This window comes from Heliangelus exortis, chromosome 2 (genome assembly GCF_036169615.1).
Source record: "Heliangelus exortis chromosome 2, bHelExo1.hap1, whole genome shotgun sequence".
Lineage (NCBI taxonomy): Eukaryota > Metazoa > Chordata > Aves > Apodiformes > Trochilidae > Heliangelus > Heliangelus exortis.
In genome coordinates, this window is record NC_092423.1 from 4,632,672 (window position 1) to 4,653,689 (window position 21,018).

Below are 21,018 nucleotides of genomic sequence, written 5' to 3' on the forward strand. Positions count from 1 at the left end.
TATTTTCTCTCTACACAGTACCTGGTGAATATTCTGCTGAAGAAATACAATCAAATCTTCATATCTTGTGGCACTATGTAGTATTAGCTAGGAAAGAATGAAAGAAGAAAGAAAAATGTAACTGAAACAGTAACAACAAATTTTCATAATATGAAAGCTGAACTAAATGAGCCAAAATTTTAAATCTGACTGAAAAGGTTTAAACTAACAATATGGAAAAAATATCTAATGAAATCTACCTCCTGCTATTGTAACTTAGTAAAATATTTCATCTCATCATGTTGTATATTCTGAATTTTTAAATACTGCTTCTTATTGTTTTCAGGTTCATTGAACACAAAGTTTAATTCAATTTTAAGCATTGCTTATGCAATGAAAGACCATTCCCAGAACAAATACAGGAATACTGAAGCTTTAGAACAGAGAAAGTGGGAAAACAGCTCAGGAGTTTGCACTTATGTGGTGAGCCAGCTACAGCATGCGTGTGGCAGAGCAGATTTGATCATACTCAGAAAACACTCCCATGATTTCTCCTATTTAATGTGAATTTCAGGAGAGTCCACTGGTCCAGGTCCTTACTTCAATATTCTATGTCTCTTTTTCCACTTTCAGATTTTGATAGAAATGATGCTCTTGTGGAGACTGTGTGAGGAAGGATCAAGCAATCTGGATTAAATTCCTTCCCATCACATTTTGACTGTGGTTACATGACTTTTGATTATGTTAATATGTTAATAAATGATCTGTCTTGTCTCCTTGAAGAGCATGATAGCTGAGATTTTCTGTTGCATTCACACTATTTATACAGTGTTTGTGCAGTATACAGTTATGTTTTCCCTTCCAATTATTCCAATGCTGCCTGGTTCTGAATAGCTGTTAACACACCATTCCTCCATTTAGGAGGAAAAAGTAATATTTCCTTAAACCACTAAAATCCTGGCTTATGTTATTACTGTTTGAAAAGCCATTTGAGAGCTTCAGGTGGCAATAAAGGCGTAACAGGGAAATATTTTGTCATTTGGGGGTTTTTGGAGGGAAATAAAATAACAAAGAATTCTTTGCTGCTGCATTTTGATGCATTCAGCCACAGTGGTCAACCTGAAGGGGTCCATGTTCAGTTTTACTGCACATCAATAAAAGGAGGCAGAGTTTAGAAGCTTGAAAGGCTGAAAGAAAAGGACTTCAGAGAGCTCAGTTGACCACAGACACTGGGATGACACAGGGCCAGACAAACCACAGCATTTTGTTGTGTCTTATTGGTTTTTTTGTGTCACAACCAACTAATTTGACACAAAGGATTTTAAAACACTATCAGAGCAAGGGAAATTATATTCATTGCAGCAAAATAAGATAAGCTAGAAACAGGATATACAGAGAATGTTACTATGAGTTACACAGAGCCTTACAGTTTCTAAGATTCCATCTGCCTTGTACTTTCCTATGGGAGTGAACTGTTGTCTTCCTGATGGCCTGAAGAGGACATTCAGACAAAACCAAAGCTCATGTTAAAAGGAACAAAATGGCATTAAAGAGAAATCAACATGGTATATGAAATGAGTCGTGAGACAGAGATTTTCTACTATTCTTTTAGCCTCTTTTTTAAAAAAAGGACCTCCTGCATAATAAGTCCATAGTACATATCAAGCAAACTTTTATCAATGAAGCACAGGCTTTAGCTCTGTTGTGCTCTCTAAGTCTGTTTAATACAAATCACCATTTTCTCTGTGCAGAAAGAGGAGGATAAATATAGGAAAATATAGAGGATAAATATAGGATATAATATAGGAGGATAAATAGAGGATAAATATAGGCTTCAGTTGTTAATGACAGTTTTTATTGGGGAAGAATATTAGAGCAATGACATTAAAACAAGCAGAAGAACATGTGCACCATTTCATCACAAAGGAAGCATCTTATGGATGCAAAAGATGCAAAATATCACTTGAAACATCTTTAAATTTGCTGCTTCTGTTCCAGGTTTGAAGGAGTTCTGTGCCCAAAAAGCTTTTCTGTTGCTTTTCAGCTATCTTAGCTGATGTAATAAAAGAAAAAAACCTATTTTCACATAACCTGTCTCACATTAAAATAATGAAGTGCAGCCAAAGGTAGTGATCTGAAAGTCAGGAGTCTTGTGTACTAACAGCCTAATTTCATAGTATACATTAAGCACCAAGTAGGAAGCTATAGCAAAAGGTAATAAATCCCAGACATAACAGAATACCCTGCAATACAAAATTGTTGGACTAAAATGCTGCATCTGGAAAAATAATTCTTCATAAAGATTTTGGAGGAATCATAGCCTCAAATAATAAATTCATAATAAATCCACAGGATCTTTCACATCAGTTTCAAAGGATTTGACTATTCCCAACTACTGGGATGGTAGAAATGATATTTTCCTTTTCTCCCTAAGCCATTTTTGGTTCCATAAATACATCTTACAGCCCCTTTTGCAGTCTATGTAGCTGTATAACAGAGACAAGGATACCATTATTGGACAGTACCTAAAGCTGCTTCTCCTACTTACAGGGCCACAATTGCTTTCTCGTTGCCTCCTGCACGCCACAAAATGTCTGCAATAGCCATGGTAAGGCACTTGGTCCTCTGAGTTTCTGAAGGCTGAAGACAACTGCAGTCCAGGAAAAACAAGAATCAGACAAGTACCAGCATGATGTACTGGGAAGCTTAAGCATTAGAGGGAAAACTGCCCCAGTTACAGGATATACAGATTCATAGCATGCTTGCAGCTAAAAGAACAAAAGCATTTTTTTAGAAACTATTTAGGTGTTGTAATGTCTAATAACGAGCTCTGGAAGATTGCTTCAGAAAAATGATTATTTAAGTATTTCAGTTCCTTCTATAACCAGAAAGAGACAACTTGGTTGGCCAACTCAAAAAAAACCCAACTCTGTGAGCTGAACCAGAAGCTCGTACTGGTGTTGAGAAGACACACCAGGTATAAACACAGAGTTGAATTTCAAGCTTTCTCTGAAGATTTAGCACCTGAATGAAATATCATGAGCACTCACTGTGCTTGCAGTATGAAGACTTCTCAGCATTGGCCTAAAAAGGGGACAGGAGGATGTGGTGCTGCTGTTCAGCACCTAAGGAGGGAGATGCAACTGAAGTTGCCACTGGGCTTTCTGGGACCGTTCTTTGAGGTGAACCATCAAGGCATTTAAGAAGGTACCAGGGATCTTCCTGAAGATAACCAGATCCAGTGAATAGACCTTTACCAAGAACACCTTCTTTAGGCTGCTGGTAAAACCAGCTGGGTACAGTGGGCAGGTTTCTGCTGAAGTCAGAAGCAAAATAGTAATTTGAGGGGAGGTAATTCATAGAATCATAGAATCATAGAATTAGCTGGGTTGGAAGGGACCTCAGAGATCATCAAGTCCAACCCTTGACCCACCGGTGCGGTTGCTAGACCATGGCACTGAGTGCCACATCCAGGCTCTTTTTAAATGTCTCTAGGGATGGAGAATCCACCACCTCACCGGGCAGTCCATTCCATTGCCTGATCACCCTCTCCGTAAAAAAATTCTTTCTGATATCTAGCCTAAATCTCCCCTGGCACAACTTAAGACTGTGTCCTCTTGTCTTGTTGAAAGTCGTCTGGGAAAAGAGACCAACTCCCACCTGGCTACAACCTCCTTTCAGGGAGTTGTAGAGAGCGATGAGGTCTCCCCTGAGCCTCCTCTTCTCCAGCCTCAACACCCCCAGCTCCCTCAGCCTCTCCTCATAGGATCTGTGCTCGAGTCCCTTCACCAGCCTGGTTGCCCTCCTTTGGACCTGCTCCAGCACCTCAATCTCCTTCCTGAGCTGAGGGGCCCAGAACTGGACACAGGACTCAAGCTGTGGCCTCCCCAGGGCTGAGCACAGGGGCAGAATCCCTTCCCTGGACCTGCTGGCCACACTGTTCCTGATCCAGGCCAGGATGCCATTGGCCTTCTTGGCCACCTGGGCACACTTCTGCCTCATGTTCAGCTTCCTGGCAATCCAGACTCCCAGGTCCTTTTCTGTCTGGCTGCTCTCAGCCACTCTGTGCCCAGCCTGGAGCTCCCCATGGGGTTGTTGTGGCCAAAGTGCAGGACCCGGCACTTGGAATGTTGAACCTCATCCCATTGGGATCAGCCCAACTCTCCAGTCTGTCCAGGTCCCTCTGCAGAGCCCTCCTGCCTTCCCAGGTGAAGTGTTAACAGCAGTGTGGGGTTCTGGATGAAGTCGTGTTGCTCTTAATGATGGTCAGACTGGTGGTATGGGTACTTCAGCTATGCAATTGTTAGCTTGCTAACCTGTGTCTATATGTTCTATGAAATTACCCTTGTAATACAGGTGAATCTGGAAGATGAAATGCTCAATCTTTGCTTTTCAGAGGTTAATACTTAAAATAGTGTCTGATTTATAAGTAAGGATTACAACAAAACTATTATTATTATTAAGAGCAATGGACCAAAATCAAGAGAAGACTAATTATAACATATGAGCAACAGGAACTGATTATACACAGATCTATAATTATACCCTGAAAACTAATCTGCTAAAAGAAATAGCGGATGTTCTTTCAGAATAATTATTTATAATTGGTTGGACAAAAAAACCCAAAACAGGTAAATATACTTTAGGGAACAATACTGTATTGGCTAATCATGGATAAGAGAAGCTAATCTTAAAATCTGCAATACATTTGTTTTAATATCTGTAATAGGATTGTTTTATATTTAGATATGACTTTTCATTTATACTTTAAAAAAAAAGTTTTTATTTTGCTTTTCTCAGAAATCTACAGTATCATGTTATGTACTACTAAACTTTATCTAAAATACCACCTGCAAGTACCACCACTATGCTTGTATTTTTAAGGTATGTTCCAAAGTAGTGACCTAAAGCATTATGATAGCTGAGCAACTATTGGTCTGTGGACCCCACTATTTCTGGAATATTTTCACTTAGATGCTTGGCTTGGAACTTACTCAATGATGTGCAAAAGTACAAAATGTTTAGAGTAGTTTATTGATTCAAAACGTGTAAGCATAGTTCTTACAAACTCCCTACAAACTCTGTTTTGTGAAGTCTTCTCATGCCCCCTGTTATTCTAACTTCCAAGATGCAAATGGAGAAATAAAGGACCAGGAGGCCAAAAGTAACGTGATGGAAAATTGGCAGATTTAAGAATAAAACCCAATGTCCATAAGCCTGAAGAAATGGACAATAGATCTACTCCCCTGAGTAGCACAGAACTGGAATTTTCTCTAGTGGCTTCAAGAATGGCAGTGTTTGAAATTCAGATATTATCAGTCTTAGAGTGTTCTCCCATCATGGGAGATGATGTCAAAACCTGTTCCCAGCATCTGGGTAAAAGATCTAATAATTCAAAAGACTAAACAAGAAACAGCAAACATCAAAAAATTAAACAGACTTTCAAGTTCAATGTCTGCCTTGAATATTATGTTCATTTAGAGAACGTTTCCCTCTCCGAAGGATGTGAGATATGGGAAATAATTGGTGAGAGTTTTCAAGTAAAAAAAATACAATCCCAGCTTTCTCTTATCTCTGCCTGTGTTCTAATACAGACACTCAGAAATTTATTTCCAGATTAGCAACTCATTTGTGTGTCTGAGAGTGGGAGCAGAGTAAGAGGGAGACATGATAATGATTTATTGAATGCTGAAGAAACCTGAAGTCAAACTCTTGCTCTGAGTGACTAAATAATTTTAAAACTCAGGTTAGAATTAGAAAGGAATATTAATCCTCTCATTTCAAGCTTTGAGACTTCCCTTTCCTTCTGCTAAGAGTTTCTGCCTCTGGCAAACAGATCAGAAGCATGTTTGTCTCATGAATAAAACAGTCCATCTTGCTGTTCATTTTTAGGAGCCTGAAGGCTTTTAGCATTTCTGTGCATAAAGACAAAGAGCTCATGTGCTAACCTGGAATTCCTTGGGAGACTTTCTGCATATTTCAGCAGCATTTTTCATATAAAAAATACGTAAAAACATAATCTTTAAAAACCATGTGAATAATAGGAGGAGAAAAATAATCTTTAAAAACCATGTGAATAATAGGAGGAGAAAAATAGGAGAGGCAAAAGCTGCTAAGTACACAGGACAAGTTGTAGCTGGGATGACTTTGGATATTTACAGTTTAAACAGTCTGGACTCAATCCAGTTCTGACTGCCACAGGATTTTATGACATTTCTGATCACTGAACCATGCTGAAAGAGAAAAAGGCTGACATCTCTATTTTAACTAAGGATGACCTGACACTCAAAGGGATGATCAAAGGCTGTCCTTCAAGTTGAAACAAACCCTTGGTTTTCACAAGCAGAAAAAGTTCTGCTGTGAATTCTGTGGAGATTCCTGGTCATAAAATCTAAGTATGTGCTGATTTTCTTGGATGGTAGTTTCTGAGGTTTTCCTTTTATGTAGACAAAAGCCTTATTCTCTCATGAAAAGCCTACTTTCATTATAATCTGAATTGGAATAATGTTTTGGTAGCTAATTTTTGAACGTTTAAAAAATATGCTCTGAACAGCAGGCCTTTGATATTTTATGAATTTTATAGTTCTGAATTAAAGACAGATGTGATGTACTGAAAAAAATGAACAGAAGAAAAAAGCTAAACTTCACGCAGTAGTAGAATTAACCAGAGAAACACTCTGCACACATATTATACCACTGACCCCACCTCTCTATCAGTCTCTGCTTATTCCCTTTAAGTGACTTCGAGGAAAAGGCAATTTTTCAGTGGTGAATTCCCAGCACCTCCTTTATTTGCCCCTTTTCTTGAGGTCTGCAAGCAATCAGTGCCAATAATAACTAGAAAAAGCCATAGTAGGAGTAACTATAATATGTTCAGTATTGTTTTTAGACTCTAAGTCTGGTTTTAAACATTTCTAATGGCTTACTGGGTGTTTCATATCAGGACTGCCTACTCACTAGTACTCCTGGACCTGGGCACTCCTGGACCTCTAGGGACTGGAAAACCTTTGATAAACTGTCACCTCCCATCCTGTGTGCTGAAGACAAATAATAACATTCTACAGATGCTTGTTTCTTTCCGTTGTTGATGAAAAACAGCTCAAACAATGAATTTACACAAAGTGCCAGTCAACACTAAGGCAAATCAAGAGACCCTGTCTCTTTCCTAAACAGTTTCAAGCAGGAAAGTGTATATTTATGCCCAATGTTTATGTGATATATTTTTATGTTTATGTTTATGTTTAATATTTTAAGCTAATAAATTTCAAGAAAAATCTCAGCATGAAACCTTTTCTTCTGACTAAACTGGGGTCAGTGTATTGTTCACAAATAACATGAGGTGGTGGCAACATAACACTAAAACTTTATTCATCAAACTATACCTGTAAAGCACAGGAAAGCTTTGTGATTTTTTTTTTTTTTTTCTTTTTCAATAGACTTAATCTCTTCTTGAAAAGAAAAGGTAAAAACAAGAATTGTAATCAAATATTTTAGAGATTAGCATTTAACTGAATAAGCTCTGTTACTTCAGAGAAGTGAGAAGTACATTAATATTTATAGCAATCCAAACAATTTTCCTTGAGACTAGATATACTTACCAATATTCCTTTCAAGTAAGCAGAAAATACACACACAGAATTTAAATTCAGATTCTATTAAGAAGCTTAAATGTGAAATACCAAGCACAGTAGTAAGAATAACAATTATGGCTGTAACTAATTTTCCCCCCTCCCTGAGATTCTTAGTGTCAGAGACAGCATGAATTTCACGGTCTTTCAAACACTGACTACATTTTCTTTGAAATTACATCTCCATGGGATCTCAAAGTTTAATAATTTTCCTTGGCTTCAGTTCAAGCTGTTCGATTTCTCAGAGGTTCTTGGGTTAACTATAAGCAAGTAGTTACACAAATAAAACATCAACTTCTAAATTCCTACAGGTGAAAGGGGAGTAAATACAAGTAAACCATACACTACTTTATTTCTCCTTCAGAAAAAAAAGAGAAGTTCAATCCGTTCCAACTCAAAAAGCTCCTGAGTGGCTGCAGCAGAAAAAAAAAAAAAAAAAATTATTTCTGTAGGGAGAACATTTCTGATGTCAGTTGCTGACTTACCGAGTGTCTTTATTCCTGTTACTGTCTGCAAAGAGAAGCTGTTGTAGGACACAAGCTTGAACTGCAGCCAGTACTCCACATGGGCCACCCTGAGGGGAAGAATGGAACAATCCATGAGTGAAAAAAAATTTGCACTCTTTGATGCTGGTGAAAACCTTTGCAAGCCATGTGCTTCCATTCAGGCTTAAGCCATTCTTTTATCTCTCCCCACCCAGGACTTTGTAGTGCTCCCTGTTGCTTTATTTTTAATTTTATTTTATTTTTTTTGCAAGGCAATGAAAATCAGTGTTACTAACCAGTATTGTGTTTTCCACCTATTTTTCTTGAAAAATACCTAGACATGCATAATGCCAAAGGAAAGGTTTTTTTAATATCTGTTCTGTGACTGTGTAAACAAATGTCAGCAACACAGACAATGGATCAAAAGAAGCATGACCAGCAGGTCAAGGGGGGTGAATCCCTCCCTCTATGAGATTCCACCTGCATTTCTGTGTCCAATTCTGGGATCCCAAACATAAGGAGGACATGGGGCTGTTGCAGCAAGTCCAGAGGAGAGTCACTCTCCTATGGAGAAAGGCTGAGAGAGCTGAAGTTGTTCTGTATAGACAATAAAAGGCTCCATAGAAACCATCCAGTACCTGAAGAGGCTCTAGGAAAGGTGGGATGGGACTTTTTATAAGGGCATGGAGTGATAGGATTTGGGGTAATGGTCTTAATCTGAAAGAGGGGAGATGTAAATTAGACACTAGAAAGAAATATTAAACTGTGGAATGGGTTAACCCTGTATTTCATTCTCCTTGCTAATTCACCTGCAACCCCTGCATGACCAAGAACTGTTTCGTTGGGTTAACTATAGGGCAGAGACAGATGCACAAGTTATCCTGAGAAGCAAGTTTTCTTGTGTAGAAAACTACTTTACTCATCATAACTCTCCTTCCCTTGTCACTCAGTTCTCTCCCAGGTGCCTCGTATCATATTTACTCAATTAGTTTGCTGAGGAGACAGAGGAAAAACATCATTTGTCTGGAACATCCATGCATGAATGGAGCATGCTATGCAGGACATCAGACTAACATCACAGATCCCATCACAGAACACATGGGTAGTATGGGAATTACTGAAACTTAAATCAGCATATTAAATCCCACAGATGGTGCCCCAAGTCTCTGTCTCCACTTGATGCCTGGCATCCTGGGCTGGCTCAGGAACAGCGTGGCCAGCAGGTCCAGGGAAGGGATTCTGCCCCTGTGCTCAGCCCTGGGGAGGCCACAGCTTGAGTCCTGTGTCCAGTTCTGGGCCCCTCAGCTCAGGAAGGAGATTGAGGTGCTGGAGCAGGTCCAGAGAAGAGCAAGGAGGCTGGGAAGGGATCCAGCACAAGTCCTGTGAGGAAGGGCTGAGGGAGCTGGGGGTGTTGAGGCTGGAGAAGAGGAGGCTCAGGGGAGACCTCATCACTCTCTCCAACTCCCTGAAAGGAGGTTGGAGCCAGGGGGGGGGTTGGGCTCTTTTCCCAGGCAACTCTCAGCAAGACAAGAGGGCACAAGAGGTCTCAAGTTGTGCCAGGGGAGGTTTAGGTTGGACATTAGAAAGAATTTCTTTACAGAGAGGGTGATCAGACATTGGAATGGGCTGCCCAGGGAAGGGGTGGATTCTCCATCCCTGGAGATATTTCCAAAGAGCCTGGATGTGGCACTCAGTGCCATGGGCTGGGAACTGCAGCGGGAGTGGAGCAAGGGTTGGACTTGATGATCTCTGAGGTCCCTTCCAACCCAGCCAATTCTAGGATTCTATGATTCTATGATGCCATTCTCAGATACAGATCCATTCTTAACATTAGGAGCTCCACTACTTTACCACAGGTTCTTGCTAAACCAACACCCCACAAGCTGAGCTATCAGTACCAGCTTTGTCTACAAAAGTGAAGTATGAAAAACAATGGGACTAAGAAGGTGTGGGCCAACCAACAGATTTTCTGGAGAGTCTGTGCTCTGCTTTTACCCCATGCTAAATCTACACTGTTGTTTCTCACCACAGTGTGAAATTAAGTGAGGATCACACTGCAGTCATATGCTACACCTCTGGTTTCCTCTGTAGATCACAACCAAGCTGTGAAAAATTAGTTTAGGGTCAGGCAAGCACCTCTCAAAAACCCTGAAGGAGATTGAAAAACGCTGCCAGCACTCTTATTTTAAAACAGCAATGCAGTCAAAGTGATCAGTTTAATTCTCAGGTTGCCTTGAGTACAGCATCAAGCCTAGCACAGAGACCTGCAGTATGCACAGCATGCAACCCAGAAAATAAAGGTCCTGTAATCAAAGAATAGGTTAGATTTTCTCCTTTATGTTGTACACACACACACACTACAAATCTATATTTACTTACATAACTAATGAGTCATTAGTCTGAAATACATTAGGGAAAAAAGCAAGGTTTATTTCAGTCCAACAGGGAAAGCCTCCCAGTCAAACTAATTACAGAAACCTTTCCCAATATCTTCTTATATCACCACAGAATCTTAACGTGGGTGAGAATGATAGAATTGTTCAGTTGAAATGAATTTTGGAACTTGTTCAGATTTATTATCTGAAACAAGCACATCTCTGAAAACACTCTGGTTTACCATTCTTGTTCTGGAACTTATAATAGGGAATTTAATGGCCTGGGAGTCACTAGAAATGATGCCACATCAGTTTGCAAGCAGCAGGGTCTTGAAACACCAAAGTAACATTAACTGTGGATCAGTGAACATCACTGCCATGGTTCCTTCTGGAGTTTAAATTAACATTTAATATCTTTTTTTTTTTCCTGCTCAGTTTTATTTGAACAAAAGCAGCTTTTATTCTGAGATTATCAGCCTAATTAAATGTTTAACTCAACAAAGTAAGTTAATGTTTATGAGCCACTGTCCTTGCCCCAAAGCCTCTTTTCCTTTTATTTCTGTATAGTACATCATGATCTCCTTCTCTCAGACCAGATAAAGATTTTCTGCATCAGTGCAGAAGCCTGATGAGTGTTTTCTGAAGAGGATCCTACCCCTTCCACACTCTTTACTCAAGTCCTCAGATTCTTGCTTTTAGAAGAGACCTGGTACAGGGATGATGCAGAAATGTATGTACACAAACACATGTGCAGCCATGGGGCAAAGACAAAAACATTAAGCTGCAGCTAAGGAAGATGAATTTTTATGATGGATCTGTTTGATTTTGGAGACAATCACTTGTCCTGTGTTCCCTGGTCTGAGTCAACACATTGGCCAGGCTAATATTCTGCACCCAGCATCCAGAGCAGGACAGTCTGAAGCACTGTATTCTGTGCCTGTAAAAGTCAGGTGCTCAGGCAAGGTTGATAAGAAATTAATAAGTCTCCCACTGAATGCCCTAGAGACCTTTGTCAGCACCAAAAATTTCTGTGGATTTGGTATAAGCTTCCCAGGCTGACCCCAAAACACTCAGGGTGGTTTCACAAACTCTGGTCACCACAGGGACCTGCTGGGGATTTTAGAAAGGTTCATTTACTAGAGGATGCCTAGGAATTGAGGAAAACCTTGTTTTAGGGACAAGCTGGCATCTTGTGGCAGCAGTCCACAATTACAGAAACCAAGTGGTCCCACCAGCAGTTCCAGTCCCCCAGATAAAGCAGGGGCATTATCTGTTTATTTTAGGAATGAACCTCATCATGTGCCCCCCCCTGTCTTCAAGAGGCAAAAATCTCCTTGTGATTTCCCAAGCACCACAGACAATTCTTGGTACACCTCCCCATTTCAGGACAGATCAAGCTCCATCTTAAACTCATTAAACATTTTTCCCATATGTCTTTTATCTCTTCAACTCCACCCTTAATTTCTGCCCTTTTGTTCTTTTACCACCACGAGCTTTCAGCTGAAGTCTGAATGGATTCAAACTAGAGGAGGGGAAATTTAGATTGGATGTTAGGAAGAAGTTCTTCCCCATGAGGGTGGTGAGACCCTGGCACAGGTTGCCCAGAGAGGTGGTGGAAGCCCCATCCATCCCTGGAAGTTTTTAAGGCCAGGCTGGACAGGGCTCTGATCAACCTGAACTGGTGGGAGGTGTCCCTGCCCATGGCAGGGGGGTTGGAACTGGATGACCTTAAAGATCCCTTCCAGCCCTGAAAATTCTATGATTCTATGATGTGGCTTCTCTTCTTCCCTGTGTATAACTCCCCTTAACACACACACATATATCCACACTTTCTGTAGCTACTTTAAGATTCCTTCAGAAATCCACCTCAAGTCTCCTAACAAGACTTGACGTGGCATCACCCAGTGGTAACCAGAAAAATAAAAGAAAGAGTCTTTGGAAGACCTTTTTTCTTTTACTGCTGAAACAAACAGCCTTTGTAAACACAGTGTAAAAAGCAAAGATCTCTTCAAGGATGTAATTTACAGTACCTTTTTTTGCACGATGCCATATTTTAACTGTGGTATGGTATTAAATGTAAAACTCTGCATTTTCCATTCTTCACTGAAGCAGGAAAGAGTAGAGCCAAATAAAAGATTTTTTAATTCCTATTAAAAAAAAAAAAAAAAAAAGGAGAAGAAAGAAAATGTCTCATTGTAAAAACAAATCCTCCAAACCACAGGTATATTTTCTTGCAGTAATTTGTAGAAAAGAAAGGAGGAGTGTGGAAGGGGAATGACTAACCCACTGTAACCACCCTTTTCTGTTTTATACATACTGTAAATAGCAACACTCAAATGAAAAGGAGCAATTTTTTCCTTTTCCTGCAATATTCCTTCAATTCACAGTGCTGTGTGCTACTCAGCATAGGAAACTCCTCATACAGATCAGCTGGGGCACAGTTTCCCATGAAGGAATTACAGAATATTTCCTTAAATTTAACAGCTAGAAGAACACCTACTAATGGTTACATTAGGGAGAAAAGGACCCTACTGGACACAGTGTAGGGAAAAGGCAGCCTGTTTTCCCTGTTCTCCCTTTTTTCCCTGTTTTCCCTTTTTTCCCTGTCAGAATTGTTGGGGTGAGATAAATATTACTCCAGTGTTTGGCTGCTTTATGTTGGCTGGCAAATCAGCACATGGCAAATTCAGATCTTGGCCCTGAACAACTGCAGCCTGGTGCCATGCAGGAATTGCTAAACTGAAGAAATTGCATTTATGTTAAAGGAAAGCTGAGTAAATAAGAACAGGCTGCTCAGTGTTTGCACAGTCACTTGGACATCTTTGATCTAGAAATGAAACTGGAAGACACTCATTATGTTTTCTGTTTGGTTTTGGGGTTTTTTTTCCCCCCCCCTCTGTTTGAATGGGAAGGAAAATATTTGAAGTATTTAATGGTTCCATGTCTGCTCAAAATATGGAAGGGAGGCAAGGGAGAAACAGTGATAAGGGAATAATAAACTTGTTCTGAACCACTGTCTATTTAAAGGACTGAAGAATAAGGACAGGAATCACTGACAAGAGGAATCAATCAAATAATACAAGCTTCATTAATTAAAACTATTATTTGTGCTTCAAGTGGGTTGATGATGCATTTTGGTATTTTCCTGAATTTTGGACAGGTATTCCTACATTATTTTTCCACCTGAATATAGCAGAAGTTAAATCACACAGCAACATGCAACACAGAGCTCTCCATTGCAGCTTTGGCTAAATTAATTGTAATAGAATTCTCACACATTTTATTGTATTTATCATCATAGGTAGTCTTACTTTTGCAAGAGAAATATCAATTGCCTTTGATACAACTTGAAGCATATAGAGTGTTGAAAGATCTGTGTTCCTACAAATATCTCCAGTTGTTTCTTCATCTTCAACATCAACTGAAAGAAAAAAAAAATAAAATCCACATATGTTGGATCAAAAAAAGTTGCTTAGTGACAGAGGGTCAGCAAGAAAATTAACATTTTCTTGTCATCTCTCTATAAAAAAAGAAAATATAGCCAGAAAGAACACATTAAAAAAAAAAATGTGAACCAACTTTTAATTACTTCTCAGTTACTTCTTTACAATCTTACCCAAGAAGTTAATAGCAGATCAGCTGACAGAATAAGGTAAGAGAAGCAATTTATATTTATTTGGTCACAGCTCTGAAGAATATACTGGCAAAACCTAAACTGAAAATTGACATAACTTACCTAATTCTAGGACATCTTTCATCTGGTCTTCTTTATAGCAAGTGGACGTTGGAGACTTCCTACATTAAGATTAATAAAAAAATTAATGACTAAATTTTCATTTTTAATGGGAACAGTTCTTGAAATAAAACAGAAGGAGTTTGCCCAGACAGATATGATTTTATGTATATATTTTATATATATATATATACACAAACACACAGGGTTGGCTTTCATCTTAGCTTTTAAAATTTTCTATAAAAAGGAGCTCAGCTTCACCAACATCTTTATCTAACAAAATAAATGGTGTTAAAGCAAAAACTTTTCCAACAGAAGCAATCTGAACTTCAGGAATTCACCAGGAAAGGCACTGAGTACAGAGTAATACACTGCAATTGATTCAGGATTTACATCAGTTTAATTTCATTTGTTTGATTTCAGTCTATGTCAGGTCCTGCCAGCTCAGGGACAGATTTGATACTGCCCTGAACTTCAAGTGAGGACATGAATGTGTGTGGCTGCCTCTCAGTTTGAAGGACCAGGACATGAAAACCAAATCCTCTGACAGGAATCAAGATGAAATTGAAATATCTAAATAATAAATTCAATATATTTATTAATAATATAGATAAATAAATATTAAAATATTAAATTAAATTAAGTATATTTTAAATATATTAAATTAAATGTAAATATATTAATAATATTACATTAAATTTAAAAATTAATAAATAAATATAAAAATAATAATAAAGAGCTAGTACTTTTCCAGTCTACTAATAGGAAGCAGTTATTCAACTGCCCCTGTGATTTCATTGTACACTCCATAAATACCAGGCTAAAAATTAATACAAACAACTACTAAAAGGACAAAGAATTTACACTTGGCTGTGAAGTCAGAACTTAAATAGAATGTTAGATTTTTGAAGATGGGGTGGGTTTAGTCTTCCCCTTGATGTACCAAGAGGAATTCAGAACCAAGGAAAAGTTTCAAACAACTGCTGTAAAAAATGGTCTTTTTTTTCCTTTTTTTTTTTTTTTTTTTTTTCTTTCAAGAGAGCAATGCCACATCATTGGCCTTTGGCAAAAAGGTATTCCACAGATAAACTTTTCAAAAATAGTATGGAATTATTTCCTCAGCAACATTCTTTCTATGCATGATACTATTATAGCAACAACCACTGTTATATCACATACTTTCCATTAACCTAATTTCCTTTTTCAGTGTGTGAAAGATGAATAAAACCAGAACACAGACATTTCATGCTCAGGACATTTCCAGTTAAAAGCATTTTGTCACCTTTTTAATTGATGGTCTTTGATCCTAAAAGAAAAGAAACACTTCTTTTCTCTATAAACAAATTCAAGAATTTTTGCAACGAGATCTGGATGGCAACAATTCAGAAAAGATAGAATGGAAATGAATCACCAGTGTTACTGAGGATGTGGGGTAAAAATAAATAGGATGCCCAGAAAGTCAATGGAAATGAGAGGATTGAGAGGAAATTTGTAAAATGGCATAAGTAGTGTGGAGCTGAACAGAACTGTATTTATTAATAATGTGTTACAGAGTTTGACATAGTTGACTTTGGTTTATTTTAAAATACAGTCACATCACCCTTTGCTTTCTGCTTATACTGAATTTCAGGTGAGATTATATTCTGCTAGCCACTAAGCAGTGTTTTCATCTCTCCTGGTAACAGAAAGTAGTGAGAATGATAAAGTAATTTAATGATATTAAATTTCCCAATTTTTCTGCCAAGTACTCACATCACTTTACTGTACTTATACACAAACATAATCCACATTTTTGGCTTGTCTGAGACTGCACACTATTGCCTCAATGTTTTCTAGAGAATAATGTGTTTCTTCCTAGGTCAACTCATTTTGATCTAGTTTTGCAAAAACAGAACCCTTAACACTTTAGAATGCAGCCCTACAGGTTGGAACAGCCTATCCAGCCTCAGCTGCTGCCCCAGAAGGGTTTGGGTGTCCTATAGATTCTATAAATACCATATCTCTTGGCTTCATTAATGTCTTGCATACCTTAGCATCTTAAATAACACCATAAGGGAACAGCGTGGCCAGCAGGTCCAGGGAAGGGATTCTGCCCCTGTGCTCAGCCCTGGGGAGGCCACAGCTTGAGTCCTGTGTCCAGTTCTGGGCCCCTCAGCTCAGGAAGGAGATTGAGGTGCTGGAGCAGGTCCAGAGAAGAGCAAGGAGGCTGGGAAGGGATCCAGCACAAGTCCTGTGAGGAAGGGCTGAGGGAGCTGGGGGTGTTGAGGCTGGAGAAGAGGAGGCTCAGGGGAGACCTCATCACTCTCTCCAACTCCCTGAAAGGAGGTTGGAGCCAGGGGGGGGTTGGGCTCTTTTCCCAGGCAACTCTCAGCAAGACAAGAGGGCACAAGAGGTCTCAAGTTGTGCCAGGGGAGGTTTAGGTTGGACATTAGAAAGAATTTCTTTCCAGAGAGGGTGATCAGACATTGGAATGGGCTGCCCAGGGAAGGGGTGGATTCTCCATCCCTGGAGATATTTCAAAAGAGCCTGGATGTGGCACTCAGTGCCATGGGCTGGGAACTGCAGCGGGAGTGGATCAAGGGTTGGACTTGATGAGCTCTGAGGTCCCTTCCAATCCAGCCAATTCTATGATTCTATGCTATGATTCTATAACACCATAACACTCCCTGGAAGCATTCCAGGCCAGGATGGATGGGGCTTGGAGCAACCTGGGCTGCTGGGAGGTGTCCCTGCCCATGGAAGAAAGGTTGAAACTGGATGATCTTAAAGGTCCCTTCCATCCCCAGACATTCTAGGAGTCTATAAAAATAAAGTCAACTGTAGTACAATTCATGCATAACTCACCTGGCACCAGTTTTTGTAACATTATTGCTTTCTGGCAAGTGACAAATATTTTGATTCTACACCCATTCCAGGAAGAATCAAGCCTGGGATGCTTTGAATTCTCAAGGTACAAGGAAATTCCCATCAAGCTAAGGAAAGTGCTGACACCAAAGATTGATGTAGGGTGTTTTCTGGTTAAGTGGGGTATTTTTGCAGGTGTAGACTCCCTCCTGAAGCAGAACACATGCTTCTCAAAACCCTGTCAGGACATTTATTGCAATTTCCACTTCAGCAGATGCTTGCTGTTCCAGGAAAATTCATTGTACACATAAAACCATACAGTTAAAATACCTAGGAAGGGGGAAGCCATACGTCATGGCAGAAAAAACGGGGCAGGAAGAAAATATATTTCATTATAAACATACTATAAGGGACTTTCTCTAAATATTTAAACATTCTGACCTTCATGCATTGCAGAAAAGCTGAACTCACAGAGACAGCACTTCTCAGCACAATAATGCATGTACATTCCACTATTTCCTATTTATACTGCCATACACAAGAGGTCAGATAAACAAAGGGGACTGGAAATAAACACTGCTCACCAGTGGCTTTAAGGTGGCTTGTCAGTAAAACTTATTTTCACTGCCTGATTACAACAACTTCTCTACTGCATATAAATCCTTGCTGCATAATAATTTGGTGGCAGAAGGATGCTTAAAAAGTCACAACACAATCCTACAGTCTTGTGCTGTTATGACATGTACAGACATGCAGGACATCCTTGGTATAGTGAGTAAGAGATGCAGAACAGTTAAAAAAAATAGACTCTGCTACTATTTGTAAAAAGGTAAAGGAGACCACTATACACAGTACTGCTTGCCACTGTTTGGGGCAAAATTATAAAATTAGAATTATTAAAATCTGTTGTAAAGGTCCAAAGAAAACTATCATAATCAATACCAGGCAATGTATTTCTATGGAAAAAAGGCCTTATCCAGAAGACTTAATACAAATTCTGTCATGCTTGCATGTCTGTTGACAAAAGTTGTTACACACTTAATTCCTCCAAATTTCCTTTTTTGTTAAGCACTGCATTTGATTTGATTGGCATACACTAGCAGTATGAAAAATTAATTCACAAAGAGATGGCTCACTGACAGATATAAAGAAGATAAATGAAAAAAATCACCACTGAAAGGGTGTCATGGTTTTAGGCAATAAACTCACAGGCAAATCTGCTTTTGTCCTGCTGAATTTTAATAACTGTAGCAACAATTCAGGAGAAAACTTCATCTTTGCTGGGGGGAAGGTTTGTATGTGAAAAAAAAATGATAACTACAGGCTGAGCTATGTGATGGCTTGAACTGCATGATGAGTTGGACTCATTTGAACAGAATGCTGAGAGTGAATGAATATTTATCTTCAGCTATAAAACCAGCCCTATTCTAATGGAAGTCTAGCTCCTTTATTTATGCTGTACACTATGAAAATTTTTTTGGTGCAACATCCCCACACTGGAACGTGTGGAATGCTCAAGGGGCCCAGGTACCACTTGTGTGAACTGACCATTACATTCAGCAACTCAAAACATTTGTCATTAAAATAAGCAAGTATCAGTAAAATAAAACAGGGAGCTAAAATTCCATTAAATAAAGATGCTTCCAAGACAGCTGAGTCCCTATGGAAAGCCTTGAGAAGGGTTCCCCAGGCTTCAACACTCAATCAGTTTATATCACTGGAGGTGAATGCAACTTCTCCATTTTATTTCTTATATATAAAGTACCTACTCTGGTTTTAGCCTTCATCTTTTATGATATTTATTTTTAAGGATGTCTCATTTTCATGGCCTTACATTTCCTTTTAGAAAGCTCCTATTTCTAACAGTGCAATCCAACAGATTTTGGCAAAATAAATGATCTTCCTGAAAGATAATATCAAATGTTAGGTTGTAAAAAAAAAAAAAAAAAAAAAATAAAAAAGGGCTTGTGCTGAGTAGGGGGCCAGTTCTCTTATCTCATTTTATTATGAAAACAAAAAATGAACTCACAACAGCCTATTTGTGAGCAAATGTAATATAGACAGAAGGCTTCTCTCCAGCTAAAGTAATCTTAGGGAGTGAAACATGTAGGAGGCCAAAAATTCCTTGTGCTACCTGCAAACAGCTGATTGTTTATGAGGCACAGATAATTTCTCATGCTGCTTCCTAAGACTGTTCTACACGTCCATGTGTGGACACAGTGAAAGGAAATGGTGTGAATCTCTACCACTAAAATAGGATGTATTCAATCTGTTCAATCATCTTTACATTTGAGAAGATCCAGAGTCCCTCTGTATTTGCAGGAAGAATTCAATTGCAAATTCTCCATTGACCAAATGCATTTTAGGGAACGGGCTGGACCTTTCCAGTTTTACATCCTTTCCAAAAATAAAGTAATGATACAGAAGTCATTTGCCATTTCCAGTAATTGCAAAGTGCTTCTTCCTATGGGGTGTTGGAAAAATACTAAAAGGGCAAATGGCAGCACACACAGATGTTATGTGGAAGGCTCTGGTGCCATAAATCCATTGGCACAAAAGAAAAGTCACAATAGTTATTTTTATTTTAGGTTCTTTTTTCCGGTCCAAGCATTATGTTATAAAAGGTGTTATGCAACTCCAGATACTTGAAGGTTTTCACTGCTGAGTGATTTGGTGACTACAATCTCTTTCTTTCTTTGGTATATGGGCTGGTTAAATCCAGAGTCCCCAAAAGATGAGCACTTTTTGTTTGGCAGCCGTTCTTCTGATTGTCAATTGCAAGATTCAGAGAAAGACTCCCTGCTGGCAGCAAAGCACACATCCAGAAAGGTTTGGTTATTCTCCCAGGGAAGATGCTGATTTGACAATTCTTAATGGGCTTCCTGCCTCCAAAGCTTCACTGAAACATTGACAAAAGCCTGAGATGACACCACATGCTTCTTCGTGGGGCTTAAGGACAATGCCTGGTGCTCCACACAGATCACAGACAAAGGTGGAAGGAAACATGCAAAGGTAATTCACTATTGGGTTGCTCCAAGTCTGCATTCCTTTCCATTCTTTTATCTGAAATGTTGCACGCTGACTAAACTCCCATTTCCTACAAATGCCACCATTGCCCAACACATCCTCTTCCTCTCACAGTGGGAAAAAAATTTGATGAATTCCTCAGACATTGCTCACACTCTCTGCATTTCACTGAGTATGCTGGCATATACTTAAATCATTTGGGGTTTTCTGATTTATTTTGAACACGTTCTAGTTTATAAATATATGGCCATCCAAGCTCAGACCTCATTTCACAGAATAGGCCATCCAGGTAACGAGTGCTTTTAGGAACTGTTCAGCATCTTACAGGGTCAAAACTTTATTGCCTACCAAAATTAAAGATATTATTTTAGACAAAGCAGTCTTATCTGACACACCAGTTTTGTATATAACAATAAAGCTGGGCAAACAGTAGAGACATAAATATTCACTATTCCTAGAAAACCTTCATTTACACCAAAACGCAGTCAAAAAGACTGGAGCCAATCATAACTGTTGGCAAAATTAGACAAATTAAATAACTTTCCTGACACTATTTTTCATATAAGTTTGAAATTCAGCTTTATTTAAACTATTCAGTTAAAACAAGAAAAAATATTCAGTATTTTTTACAAAATTTGACATTCATATATTAACCATCACTAGTTTCTGCACTGTAGTTTCCTGTTTCAGTGATACCCATATTTAAAAGAGGGCAGTTGCTTCAGCTCTTATTCCTGTCATGACCAGAAACACAGAGCAGCTAAAGTTGGAAGGGAGCTTCAACCTTCTGGTGAGACAGAGCTGGCTCAGCTAGTGCAGGTTGCTCAGAGCCACGTCAAGTCACATTTTGAGCATCTGCAAGGATGGAGACAGAACAGAGTCCCAAAGCAACCTGCTTCAGCATTTCCACCCTCACAGAAAAAAATTTTTCTTATGTTTTAACTGAC

The 21,018-nt window shown here is 39.0% G+C and overlaps 1 protein-coding gene across 3 annotated transcripts in view; it reads right to left on the minus strand.

Annotated features, from left to right (window-relative positions):
• MINDY4 (MINDY lysine 48 deubiquitinase 4) overlaps positions 1-21,018 on the minus strand; it is an 82,211-nt gene that overhangs the window by 40,381 nt on the left and 20,812 nt on the right. For all 3 annotated transcript variants that reach the window (XM_071734604.1, XM_071734603.1, XM_071734601.1), the window contains exons 6-12: positions 14,204-14,262; positions 13,779-13,888; positions 12,498-12,614; positions 8,093-8,181; positions 2,528-2,629; positions 1,407-1,470; positions 22-87 (exon numbers count right to left, since the gene is read on the minus strand). In XM_071734604.1, the coding sequence (XP_071590705.1) occupies positions 22-87; positions 1,407-1,470; positions 2,528-2,629; positions 8,093-8,181; positions 12,498-12,614; positions 13,779-13,888; positions 14,204-14,262 (607 nt within the window). The remainder of the gene's footprint in view (positions 1-21; positions 88-1,406; positions 1,471-2,527; positions 2,630-8,092; positions 8,182-12,497; positions 12,615-13,778; positions 13,889-14,203; positions 14,263-21,018) is intronic.